Source organism: Salvelinus alpinus, chromosome 28, assembly GCF_045679555.1.
Source record: "Salvelinus alpinus chromosome 28, SLU_Salpinus.1, whole genome shotgun sequence".
NCBI lineage: Eukaryota > Metazoa > Chordata > Actinopteri > Salmoniformes > Salmonidae > Salvelinus > Salvelinus alpinus.
The window spans coordinates 23002350-23016729 of record NC_092113.1 but is presented as its reverse complement, the minus strand read 5'-3'; the positions used below and the strand labels follow the sequence as shown (position 1 = coordinate 23016729).

The 14380-nt window shown below is 45.6% G+C and overlaps 1 protein-coding gene across 9 annotated transcripts in view; it reads left to right on the top strand.

Annotated features, from left to right (window-relative positions):
- Positions 1-14380, top strand: part of LOC139557433 (ankyrin repeat and SAM domain-containing protein 1A-like) — a 108176-nt gene that overhangs the window by 81064 nt on the left and 12732 nt on the right. For 8 of the 9 annotated variants that reach the window (XM_071372241.1, XM_071372237.1, XM_071372233.1 and 5 more), the window contains one exon: positions 3550-3665. In XM_071372241.1, coding sequence (XP_071228342.1) covers positions 3550-3665 — 116 coding nt within the window. Of the gene's footprint in view, positions 1-1660; positions 3666-14380 lie in introns of those variants that run through there. The other variant, XM_071372240.1, reaches the window with a different exon arrangement.

The window sequence follows — 14380 nt, the reverse complement described above, 5'->3', positions numbered from 1 at the left end:
TGTAAATACATGAATCATGATACCCACACTGACGGCATAGAGGGAAGGGGGATACCTAGTCTGAATGCATTCAACCAAAATGTGTCTTCCGCATTTAAACACGAACCCCTTGGAATCAGAGAGTATGTGGGAAGGGATGAATGGGCTGATGTTAGTGATGACTGAGTCGGACACACAAATGTACCATCCGGGTGGCAGCTGGCTCTTTGAATAGCACACAAGAGGGACCTGTTATAATAGTGGGTGACCAGAGATTACATTACTACCAGTGAAGGACATGGCCATATTTTGAATGTAGATTAATAGTTGAGTTTATTCAGCCATTGTTAGAAATGACTTTCAACAATTCCCAGTGTGTTCTATGTAACCTAAGTAGAAGGTTTACTGTAAGGACATGAATCCATTGGCTCACACTGTGGCTGTCCTTGGTTTAAGGCTGTCTCAGACACTGTTTTCTGACCCAGATTGGTACATCACTTCTGCCAAAATGTCTTCACTGGGGGTCCGACACTGTACCCCCCACTCGCTGGTTTTGCCCTCGTTTCCTTTGTGGCTGTAGAACAATATGGCTACATTTGGAAGGGACAAAGTGTATTTCCGTGAATTGGATTTACTGTAGACCCATTTTAACAGATATCTGTGCAGTCACAGGATTATGTGCACTGAATATACCACCTATGTTAGCCTAAAGTACAGTCTGCTACTCTCCTGTAAAGCTGGCCTGTCCTTTAGCTCTGATGGATAGTCACTCAGGGACCAGGGGACTGTGGTAGTGAACCAGAACCATGGCCTCCTTTCCTGTCAGCCTCCTCCTCCTCTCCTCCTCTCCACAACATGCTGCTTCTTTACAGTCACAGAAGGGAGATGAACCAGCCTTGAACGTTAAGCCGACGGCTATGTTCCATTGAAGAAAGAGAAAGAAAGGAAAACCGTTGGCGTTATTGCATTCTGGCAGTTTTTCGCTTGTTTGTTGTGGTCTGCATTTGGAGTGAGCTGTTAAAATATTAAGAGGCATGTATTTCAGGGAATGAGCTCATTTTACCTTGCAAACTTGCATTAAGGCAAGAATAAGGCAAGCCCACTGCAGTAAAGCTGTTGCCCAGGGCGACTTCTGCTGCTCTCCGTGGGCTGTTTGGGTTGTTAACCTTCCTCTGTGAGCCTAAATCAACTAAAGCATATTTTCCACCAGCCACACCCCTTAGCACCATCTCAATGAGTTGACTGTCATGGGATCATGGGACCTGCTGCTAGGAAAGGCTTCTTTGAGAAAGGCTGTCTTTCTGTTGCACACCATGTGAAAAGACACTTCTCTCTTCTGATTGAGTTCAGTGTATTCCTTCTCCACAGTGGTGGTGGTAGATAGCGGCGGAGCTGTGAAGTTCCCCATTGCTGGTCCCTATAGAACCTGTACCAAGTCCCTGTCCTATTCTTCTCTGCTGGCAGATGGAGAGATATAGAAAGAAAAAAGAAAGGGATAGTGATCAAAAGATCAGGGACTAACAGAGAACAAGTGAAAGCAGTGAGGGACAGGGTTCCCTGTAGCTGAAAGGAATGGCAGCAGCTCACACTCACAGACAATGAACAGCAGCCCTGTGGTGTCTCAGAGAAAGAGAGAAGGAGAGAGGGGAGGGAAAGGGAAGGGGAGGGAGTAATGGATGAAAAGCAAGCGAGTTGGAAGTCGGGAGTCAGAGTGAGCGAGAGAGAGGAATCGCAGGCAGTAGTACTTTGAACAGTCCAGACAATGGAAGGACACCACCCCGAGCATCTCTAGGATTGTGTGTGGACCGTCCGTTTGCCTGAACACCTTGAGTGGAGTATCTGAGTTAAAGCAGAAGGGAGCTGCCTGCCGTTAGACTCGAGGAGTGACAAACAGACTGTGTGCCTGAAGAACTGCGGTCTCAAAGCTTTCATGCCGGCAGCATAGGAGTTTAACCTGGAGACTTGCAGCAGGTCTTAAAAGCCGCATGAAGTAGTGGACTCTGGATACTTGCTAGATTTGTTCCTACTCTGAAGTGTACTGGCTGTGGACAGGACTGAAGTGTGTGTGTGCTGTGAGGACTAAAGTGTGTGTGTACAGTATGTTCTGTGTAGAATGACAGGATCAGCACTCTGGGTACACTCTGACAGGACAGGGTCAGGGGTTGTAGTAGCGTTTCTATAGGTTAACAACGTATTGGTTATAATATAGATTGTTTTGCATTAGATATCTCTGTATTGATGACTTAAATCTACTGTATCTATTACATCATTTCGGCACAGAAATAATTGATTCTCAAGATTGGCCTGGAAGCAGTGAGTGGCCTATTTAAATATTGAAATGATTTGCAGTTAATTTGAAGGATACTAGACCAACTGTTTGAGTGGTGATGGCAGATGGCTGCACAGGGGGACAGATTATTTTTGCTGGAAAGTTTTAATATTCAGCTTTCAGTTAAATGAGTGATGTTGATCCCAAGTCATGCAAGCTTGTGACCATTTACAGCCTAAATCGTTCGGATTAACTCAAAGGTGCATGTTTTGAGTTAGCTTTGGTCAGAATTAGCTACTTCATGTATTAGATGAAATAGTTTACAGGTCCAGAGTGAATGCCCCATCTCAACACTTACCCATCCCACTCAAGTGTTTTCTGTTTCAGGAGTCACATGTAGACATTGAGTTAATTCTAAGCACAGCTAGTAACCTTGATTGATTCATCATAGCCATCTAAAGCTAATTACTGTCACTCTGTTTTCAATTATCACCGCTGTCTGTCGTTCCTCTCTGCCACCATGGGTTTCCTGATTCACACATGTAATCCAGGTGGGAGACTCCTGCCTGGTGCGAGTGTGATCTGCTGACCGTGTGGAGAAGTGGCGAGAAACTGGGATGGGCCACGGATGAACTGTCTTAATCATTCTTCTCCTGCTGCTCCGTGCGAGTTCTAAAGAACTTTTCTCTGGGAGAGAAACCCCCCAACTGCTGTGATACGCTTCTCTCTCGTTTGAGATCCTCTCCCTCATTAACAACTGGAGCAAATTAGTGGGAGGAGGAATCAGCAAGCTTGCAACTTTAGACAGAATAGCCTATTTCCTGTTTCAAGGGAACTCATCTTGTGTTAGTAGAATGTAATATATGGACCGTTTTTGTCTAAGCAGAACAATGTTACATGTGTGGCTGTTCTCGACTGTTGAATGTATTTCTGTTTTTGAGTGGTTTTGAGCTGGTAACCAGAGCAGAGTGGACACAGCACTCTAGCTGTTAACTAGGAGAGGGGACCAGAAGCCCCTCGCCCCCTGAGACCCAGTGGTCTTTAACTCGATCCCAGGTGAAAGTGGTTTGGCCCCCGCTGTTGTGCGGGAGCCACCGCCTGCCCACTGTGGTGCCACCGTCACGCTGTCTCCCCTGCCCACTGTGGTGCCACCGTCACGCTGTCTCCCCTGCCCTCGTGGTGCTGGTGCGCTAGGTTCTGCTGGCCCAGGATGATGTGGCAGTGCCATGTGTCGTCGTCGGAGTGCCGCTGCTACCGGCTCAAAGGCTTCTCCCTGCTCAAGCGCTTCCCTCTGTCTGCAGGTGGGGCGGCTGGGCGGCTGCTGGACCAGCCAGTGGGAGACTGGCTGGAACACGTGGGGCTGCCGCAGTACGAGAGCAAGCTGCTGCTCAATGGCTTTGACGACCTGCACTACATGGTGAGTCAATCTCACACACACAAACACACCCCTCCTTCCTCTCTCGCTGTCTCTCTCTCTCTCGCTCTCTCCTTATCCTCTTAAATTGTACCTACCTCTCACTCCTTTGGGGGCTAATCTGGGGCTGTCTCACCCCCGCTTCCTATCTCACTGCCTCTTTCTCTCATCTGTCTATTCTTTTGTTCTGCCTGCCTACCTCCTTTCAAAGTCAGTCAGACCTCAGAGAGTCAGTCCCCTCTTCTTCCTTCAGTTGGTATTAATCAAGTATCGATGCAGCCATCCAATAGCCTAAGCAGATCCCATTAGCTTTCCCTGTAAATTCCAATTTACTGAACCCCCCCTGAGATCCCTGCCTCCCCTTTTCATTCAATCACATGTTCCTGATTCTCCTCTGTGCAATAAGACCCAGGCCCTCAAGGGGTCCTGTCCTTCCTTGTGTGATGTCTTTGTCAGAGATCTCATTCACGTCAGGAACCTTTTGAAGAATTGCCGTTTCTTCATTCACACTGGTTAAAGCCTATGTTGCGTAATTGATTGCATCATTGTGTTTCATGATTTAAGCTTCATCTTGAAAATAATTGAAAAGGGTGTTTATGTATGTAATGTCACCAAATATTCCATGCAATTTTCCTCATTGGATAATTGAATACAGTTAATCAAATTCCCTGCTCAGATTACATGTGCTGTACAGTGTTGAGGCATGCATCATCTCATTGGAAAGGTCACCTTTTAGCATTGCCCTTCTGACAGGACTGGAGCAGTTGGTTGGTTTGATGCTTGGAGGTTGATTTATTGGGTCCCCTCCTCAGTGGCTGTCTGATTAGATGATGTTCACATGGTTGGTGACATTGGCATCGAATCCCCTTAATAAGATGTTCCTGTTTACTAAATTACTCTGTAAACGAAATTAACGAAAGCAATTAAAGATGAAAATACCAGTGAACCCGCTAGGCTCCCTCACCCTCTCTCTCTCTCTCACACTATTTCTAACACACACACACTGACAGTCAGTCACAACTGCTGTGAATAAATGACTGTTAAATATTTCCAAGGACAGTGCCGTGATTAATAAAGAGGCGCAGCCAAGAGCACACCACAGCACTGCCGATGGAGCACTTAGGGTTTCAAACAGAGGGTATATTACTGGAAACTTTACCAGTAAACTACCAGAGGGTATATTACTGGAAACTTTACCAGTAAACTACCAGAGGGTATATTACTGGAAACTTTACCAGTAAACTACCAGAGGGTATATTACTGGAAACTTTACCAGTAAACTACCAGAATCTTGATATCTTTCAAGGATTTTATGTAATCTATCACAAGACATCTAGTGGCCCTTTTGTGTACTTGAGATTATCACAGGTGTCTGTCATTTTCTCTAGCCCACTGTGTGGCCTTATCACAAGTCAAATATTTGAAATAATTAAATAACATGATTTTAAGTAAAACATATATTGACAAAGCGGTAAAACATTATCCTAAATATAAACCATCAACTCAGTGAATACCATTATTTTTTATACACACTTTTATTTATTTCACTATGTCAATATGTATTTGTTGTCAATGTTTTGGCATCAAACTGGGGGCAGTTGTGAAATAAGTCAATAGTTGGAAGAGTTGCAGAGTTAATAGAAAATAATGCCATTGTTAAGATTTTTTCATTAATTAGGCTATATTCTATTGAACCATATGGTTTATCTACTAGAAACTCATGGACAATATGGACACATATAAACAATGAATACTATATATGAAGATATATATATTTTAAAGTTATTCAAGTATACATTACCAAAGTTATGATAGATTGCCATAGATTTTCTCGTAATTACCAAAATTACATAAAATTCCTGTAACTTTGGTAAATTATCGGTAGCTTTGCAACCCGAGTCAGGGTTGAGCGAGGGGGACAAGGAAAGGCTTAACACTCAAGAGGTATCTGTGCCGAACAGAAAGCTGCACAGTTCACACAAAACCTATTCAGCCTGTTCACAAGTCCAACACAACCTGTGTTATCACGCAGCTGTCAGCAGTTATGTGTTTGATGCCATTATTACTGTTGGGAGCCCCATTGTGCCTAACTCTCACCTTACAGCTGCTCAGCCACACTTCCACAGTCTCACATGCTTTCACTCACAATCAGTTGACTGCCTGAGTACCAGCTGCTGCCTCACCATAATTGAACTATATGTCAATAACCGGTGGGTTGGTGTTATTGTGGTGTTGCCAGGCTGACAAGGGTTATCCAGCCCCCGATGTGCTGCGTGGTTGTTTTCCAGCCATGATGGTTTTTAGCAGCTTCAGTAATGATTGATGGAGGAGAGGATGGAGGTCTCTACTGGCCAGGCAGAAGAGTAGGCTGTTGGGCCGGGAGCTGTAAATTAGAGAGCCATGTTGTGTCAGAATGAAGATGTCCCTCCTCACCTAGGCTTAACTCTCTATCCTACACACACACACCTTCCCTGAAACATTCACCTCTCAAAAGAGTTGGTGTCTGTGTTCTTCTGTCTGTGTGTGTGTGTGTGTGTGGGCGTGTGAGAGAATATTTAGAGGGTACTTCCCCCCCCTTAAAATATCTACAGTGACAGTCACAGGTGCTGAATGTGTCCTTCCCCACAAATGATGCATCATTTGAACACTCAGAGCGTTGGTAAAGTCTTCTCCAGACAGTGAAGGTCAATGGGAAATGTTGATTGTTTGCTATGATTACAGTCAATTACGTTAGCGGGTGGTCATCAATTGTAGCCTACCGAGTGAGTCTCTGAGAACAGAGAGAACAGACTGCCTCCCCTTGTTCTCCTTTTTATTCCCTGATTGTTTGTATCCTCCTTCAGTGGTTTAGATGTACCCTTGTACAGCAGACACTAACTAGACTTTGTGTTTAATTAACGCCAATCTGATGTATTATCCAGCTCTGCGGTGTACTTTGGATAAAAGTCAGCATTGGCTTCAACACAACCTTGGAGGCAGCAGCCTGACCAGGAGCAGCTTGGCCTGGGTTTCTGATCCTGACCTGCCCCTGGCCTTGTCTATACTGCCACTTTGGTTTAATGGCTGAATGGACCAGCTGTGTCAGAGTGGATACGCTACATGAAAATGCACCTGCTATGATTATCTTTAATGAACTACTACATCATGGGAGCATACTCTGCATATGCCAGCGAATTGCAGATCATTCTCCAGTGGGATTTTAAAGGGCTGAGTCGTTTACATTTTCTCTCACCTCCTGATTGGTTTATTTCTCTGGGTTTCTGCACAATCCATGATCAGCCTTTTGAAATCCTAACGCACAGAGAGACAAGTTTGTATAGAGTGTCTAGATTCTGGAGCTTGCGGGAAGGACATGGGGTTGGGAAGGGCTAACTGTCTCTCTTTCACATCAATACCTGTGTTAAATGCTCTGACGTGAAGCTCTGATCTCCCTCTCCCTTCATTCTCTCCCTCCTCCTTCCCTCAATCCTATTCAAAGGATGGCACTGCCAATTTCCTACCTTTTTATTAGGCTCAGAAACCACCTGCTTTGCCCAATTCTGTAGGAGGGATTTGGATAAAAGCAGTAACTTTTTTGTAGCATTTCTTCTTGTCAGATATTTCAGGAAATGGTGACCTTTTAAGAGTTCTCAATTTGTGCCTGGAAATAACTTTCCTCATGTTACTTTTCCAACCCCCCCCCCCCCCCAAACCACCCACAGGAATCTGTGCAGTCTTTCAAATGTCTGTGGACCGGTTTGTAAACGAGCAAGCATTTCCAGCTTGAGACGCATAGAAAAAAGTGTAATATTTTGGGCCAGGGATGTGACCGCACTGGGCTTACAACAAGTGCCATGGATGCTAAGCACCAGTGACTCTACATCCCTCCCTATGCACTATGAATATCTGATGTGCACAAATCATCAGGGAGGCATGGAGAGAGTGTGTGTGTATGTCCAAGCTCTTCTTAGTGTCTCTGTATCGGTGAAACCTTGTGTGTGTGTGTGTGTGTATATCTGCTCGTGCCAACTGTACTGGGCCTATATCTGTTGCCAAATTTGGAAGGAAGATGATGGTCCTTGCCAAAAGTAATTAAAACTGTACTTACCAGACAGATGAACCCCTTTATACTAATCTCCTGGTCCATTACCAGTAGGTTTTGAAAGCTGCATAAGCTCCTCATATACCCTTCTCATTAATAAACCTTCACAGCACTGAGTCACTCTGCCACATGTCTGTCAATGGGGTACAAAAACAGACTCCACACACATTTTTTTTTGTGTGTGTGATTAAGACCTCTATTCCAGCTATCTGACAACTCACAGCTTTTAGGTTCAGCTGCTCAAAGAGCCTGCTGTCAGAAAATAATTAAAATACATTTTAATCAGTTTCCCCCCATCTTCAATTCATATTGACTGCACAAAAATGCATGTGAAATGAAATGATGGCTATCTGAGAACAACCCATCTGAAGATTTTACCCCTGGTTTTGGGGGGAGTCAGTGTTGTGTCTTAATGTATGTTGTACAGAGCGGCCTTGAAGTTTCCTAATTAAACTCAATTTATTCCAGCAGTCTGAGTACTGTGATCTCTCCTTGGCCCTCAAGCTGCTCCCAGCACCAGATCAATACGATAACAGTGATTGTGTGGTCGGATACGAGTGAAGGAAAGCCCTTTAAAAAAATTATGAGATGCATTTCTATATCAGATCATGACTCCGTATTCCTGTTTCCTCAAACAGGAAGAACCCGTGACTCGCTTCTGTTGAGAAATGATCATCAGAATCAGAGATTATGCTTTGCTAGCGCTGATTGGAATATGTTCCGAGACTCTGCTGATAACATCAACAAGCTAACCACCTCCGTCACTGGCATCATGAGGAAATGCATCTGCGACGTTGTCCCCACAGTGAAGGTTCGCTGCTTTTCCAATCAAAAACTCTGGATTAAAACAGATTGGCGCTAAAATAAAGGACAGGGCTACCACACATGGGGCCATCGCAGACCACCCTGAGGCTACGGCTGAGGACCGGAACAAGTACAAGAAGTCCCACGTTGACCTCTGCATAGTCATCTATCGAGCAAAAGGACAATATAGGAATAAATTGGAATCCTATTACACAGGCTCTGACGCCCAACGCACGTGGCAGGGTCTACAGTCCGTTAAGGATTACAAAGGAAGATCCTGTCGTGATCTACCAAACGAACTCAACACATTTTATGCACGCTTCGACAATAAGAGCACAATACCGTGCGTGAGGGCCCCCACCGATCCAGGTGATCTCGCTCTCTTAGGCCGACTTGAGTAAGGTCTTTCATCAGGTCAACACTCGCAAGGCCGCAGGGGTGGAAGGTATTCCAATGCATGCGCAGATCAGCTGGCAGGCATATTCACAGTCATTTTCAACCTTTCCTTGTCCCAGTCTGTAATCCCCACAGTTGACCACCATCATCCCTGTTCCTAAGAACTCGAAGGCTTCATGCCACAATGACTACCGCCCTGGAGCACACACATCTGTAATCATGAAGTGCTTTGAGAGGCTGGTTATGGCACACACTAACTCCACCATCTCAGTCACCCGAGACCCACTCCAATTTGCATACCGCCCCAACAGATCCATAGATGACGCAATCTCAATTGCTCTTCACACTGCCTTCACCCACCTAGATAAGATACTGTACCTATGTGAAATTGCTGTTCATTGACTACAGCTCACCGTTCAATATCCATTGTCCCCTCAAAGCTCATCACTAAGCTCAGGACCCTGGGACTGAACACCTCACTCTGCAACTGGATCTTGGACTTCCTGACGAGCTGACCCTACGTAGTTAGGGTAGGCAACATCACCGCCGCCATGCTGACCCTCAACACGGGCGCCCCACAGGCGTGTGTGCTTAGTCCCCTCCTGTACTCCCTGTTCACCCACGACTGCGTGGCTACGCACAACTCCAACACTATCATCAAGTTTGCTGATGACATGACGGTGGTAGGCCTGATCATCGGTGATGATGAGACAGCCTACAGGGAGGAGGTCCATGACCTGGCAGTGTGGTGCCAGGACAACAACCTCTCCCTCAACATCAGTAAGACCAAGGAGCTGATCCTGGAGAAGGCAAGACAGCACCTCGTCCCCCTCAGGAGGTTGAAAAAGTTTGGCACGAGCCCTCAAATTTTCCAAAAGTTCTACAGCTGCGCCATTGAAAGCATCTTGACTGGCTGCATCACTGCTTGGTTTGGCAACAGCACCGCCCTCAGTTGCATGGCGCTACAGAGGGTGGTGCAGACAGCCCAGTACATCACTGGGGCCAAGCTCCCTGCCATCCAGGACCTCAATATCAGGCGGTGTGAAAGGAAGGCCCAGAAAATTGTTCATCTCCAAACACCCAAGCCATAGACTGTTCTCTCTGCTGCCACACGGCAAGCGGTAACGGTGCATCAAGTCTGACACCAACGGGCTCCTTAAGTTTCTATCCCCAAGCCATAAGGCTGCTAAGTAGCTAACAAAATGTCTACCCAGACTATCTGAGTTGACCCTTGTATTTATTTTGATCTTTGCACTGCCTCTATGCACACTCACAGGACTCTGCACACTGACACTCCAACACACACATAGCATGCATACACATTTATACTGACTCTATGCGCACACACACTCACATACAATCTTAATTTATCTGCTGCTACTCTGTTTATCTTATATCCTGTTGCGTAGTCACCTTACCCCGATACATATCTACCTCTATCACCCAGGATCCCTGCACATTGTAAATATGGTATTGGAACTGACCCTGTATATAGCTTCTTACTTTCTCATGTTCCTTTTATTTGTATTTCTCTTGTGTTTCTACCTTGGTATTTTTAGTGCTACATTGATATTGATTACTGCATTGTTTGGTTTGGAGCAAGAAAGGCATTTCACTGTACTTGTGCACATGACATTAAAACTTGAAACTTGAATCTATATTGACCCAGAGAGAGAACGAGTGGAAGAAGAAAGCAAGCATCCATCTGTACTCTGCACGCTGTCAGCTAGACTGGTAATGCCTGTCGCAAGAAACTGACACCTCTTCCTTGTACATAAATGACTACTCTAACTTCAAAAGCATCCTACTAGTGGCAGGTGGTACTGTGATAGAAACGAGACTGAGATAGCATTCACAACGTCTCTTATCTTTGTTGAGGCTCCCGCTCTGTTGGTGAGACTTCACAGCAGTAGAGTGTGTGTTCATCAAGGCAGCCAGGGAAAATGTATTTCCTTGAAGTCTCTGAGATCAGCAGAGAAGTCGCAGGCAGGCGCACAGTACTGGTAATGATTGCCCAGGGAAGAGGCTCCGACTCCTGCTCGGCTTGTAATCAAACATCACAATGATGCCAATGAGCAATATCAGAGGAGAGGAGCAGCCAGCCAGTCCTTCCTCTGTTAATACGCCAGGCTGTGTGATCCTCACAGTCCAGTCTCTCTCTTCTATTCTGTTTGGTTTGGCACAAAGTAGTCACGTAATGAACACACCACAGCCTCTAATGGGAATAATATTTCCATTACCTATTCATCGGAGGCAGTGGTGTGTGCGGGTTATAGTGAGAATAAATGCCAGAGAGAGGACAGACTAACTGCCGCGCCCGGTAAACTCAGGAATAGCGGAGGAAGGGCCTAATTGATTTTTACATTGTTGTGTGCGTTGAGCTATTTAAAAAGGATTAGCTTTAAGTTGGAAAGGAATTTCTTGATTGAGGTCCATTTGTCAAAACATTTTCACAATCTACACACACACCCCCTCGAGCCCACCACTCTTTTTTCTTTGGTTGGCAGAACATAGCCTGGCTAATGGATCATACCCACCTAACTGCCTCAGTCCCCCAGGCTCATGGCACAAGACTGTCTGGAGCAGTCGTTTTCCAGTCTGAGCATGTCCCCTTCAGTCCTTGGTGCTGTAGTCAGCTCTATGTAATGTATTCTCATTATATTCTGCAAAGCCTGCACTGGAAGAGGTCAGATTCTCCCAGAGTTCCCAGTCGTCGGAGTCTGATTAAGACTGTTTATCACAAGTTCTCTTGCAGTTTGTGGCCTTGGTGGGTTGACCGATGAACGCTTATACAGCAGGGATAGGTTGGGGTGAATGTTGCATTTTGTCTCATCAGGCAGTTAGAGAATTTCCTCCACTCAATTGCCTTTCATCAGAAATTGGATAATCCATTTCAAGTTTCTTTTGTCATTGAGGCAAGGGCCCTTCTCTAGTCTCTGTGGTAACTGGTGTAGATGTGGGGGGTTGTCAGAAGGTGTTTAGTATGAGTGTCAGGATCAGAGAGATGCAGTCAGCCAGAGATGAGGGATCTACAGTATGTGTGTCTGTGTTGGTACTGGAAATCACTCTGTTGACATGGACGGCAGCCTCTGACGCCATTAGTGAAGGACACTAACACTGCAAACACACTAAATCTTCCAAACATAGTCTGAAATAGCGAACAACCTTATGAATGTCTTATGAATGCTATTGCACTGTTGAATAACTCCCCTTTACGTCTTGGATCCTCATATGATGGCCTGATTTGAAAATAAACTGATTTGTATAATTCAAATCGAATTTATTTATATAGCCCTTCTTACATCAGTTGATATATCAAAGTGCTGTACAGAAACCCAGCCTAAAACCCCAAACAGCAAGCAATGCAGGTGTAGAAGCACGGTGGCTAGGAAAAACTCCCTAGAAAGGCCAAAACCCAGGAAGAAACCGAGAGAGGAACCAGGCTATGAGGGGTGGCCAGTCCTCTTCTGGCTGTGCTGGGTGGAGATTATAACAGAACATGGCCAAGATGTTCAAATGTTCATAAATGACCAGCATGGTCAAATAATAATAATCACAGTAGTTGTCGAGGGTGCAACAAGTCAGCACCTCAGGAGTAAATGTCAGTTGGCTTTTCATAGCCGATCATTAAGAGTATCTCTACCGCTCCTGCTGTCTCTAGAGAGTTGAAAACAGCAGGTCTGGGACAGGTAGCACGTCTGGTGAACAGGTCAGGGTTCCATAGCCGCAGGCAGAACAGTTGAAACTGGAGCAGCAGCACGGCCAGGTGGACTGGGGACAGCAAGGAGTCCACACACAGAGAGAGAGAGAGAGAGAGAGAGAGAGAGAGAGAGAGAGAGAGAGAGAGAGAGAGAGAGAGAGAGAGAGAGAGAGAGAGAGAGAGAGAGAGAGAGAGAGAGAGAGAGAGAGAGAGAGAGAGAGAGAGAGAGAGAGAGAGAGAGAGAGAGAGAGAGAGAGAGAGAGAGAGAGAGAGAGAGAGAGAGAGAGAGAGAGAGAGAGAGAGAGAGAGAGAGAGAGAGAGAGAGAGAGAGAGAGAGAGAGAGAGAGAGAGAGAGAGAGAGAACTTAAATTCACACATAAACTACTGCAGCATAAATACTGGAGGCTGAGACAGGAGAGGTCAGGAGACACTGTGGCCCCATCTGATGATACCCCCGGACAGGACCAAACATGCAGGATATAACCCCACCCACTTTGCCAAAGCACAGCCCCCACAACACGAGAGGGATATCTTCAACCACCAACTTATCATCCTGAGACAAGGTCGAGAATGAGGGATCTACAGTAATTTACCATTGCTTTGCACCATGTTGCCTCGTACCTCTCACTGACTCCCCAGCCCAGCAGTAGAAATGTAGCAGTATGTGTTCCATAGTGGTCTTTTGTTATACCTGTTGCGTAACGTAATTGAATCCTGGTGCTGACGGATAGATGGGGCGGATGTGAATGGTAGCTACTCCTCCTTTAGTATTCCATACACAGAAAGAGCCATTGATCAGCTATAGCCTCATCTGCAGCAGTAGTACCGTCTGTGCTCCAAACTCTAAACACTCCAAGAAAATGTGGGCAGCTGTACTCTGGCTTCATTCCCCTCATCATTGTATTGTTCAGCTCTAAATCATCAGCTGGAGAGATGAATGAAGTGATCAGATAAGGTGTGAGTGTAGAAGTCCCCAGAGCTGTCATTCCACTATGAGTTATTAGAGGAATAAAGGAAACACAATCAGCCGTTGTCTAAACGTTTTACTGTATTTCCTCTTCTCATCTCTCTTTCTTTCTGTATCTCTCTCTCTCTTTGTATGTCTCTTTCTCTGTATCTCTCTCTCTCTTTGTGTGTCTCTCTCTCTGTATATTGCGCTCTCTCTCTCTCTCGCTCTCTGTGAATCCCTCTTTCTCTGTGAATATCTCTCTGTATCTACCCTCTTCCCATAAACACGTACATAATCCTAACAGAGTGGAAAATACCTGAGTCGTGATCTTTACACACACTGCACATGCTCAGATTAATACAGTAGAGCCAAAAGAAAGTGCATATACACACACACACACACACACACACACACACACACACCAAATCCCTGGTTATCTGCCTCCCTGCCATGGCTGAGCCACAGTCCTCATGACTCATTTCACCCCTGTATAGATTACGCTGTGTAACACACACACACACACTGATGCCCCCTCCCTCCTATCCATCTCCATCTCACTCCCTTTGCCCCTGCAGGAAAGCAGCTTGTCAGCTCCTGACCCTCCATCCCTCCACCCCACTGACAGGGCTCATGCACAAAACTGTTGCAGGGTCCATGGAGCTTTACACACTTTTCTACTAAGTGTGTGCCAGCAGCAACTTCCAAGTCAGTGCTACAATGCTCATACACAAGCAGACTTCTAGCTAGTTGGTCATTTGAGTAATGGCTAGTAATTCCTCTTTCATTTG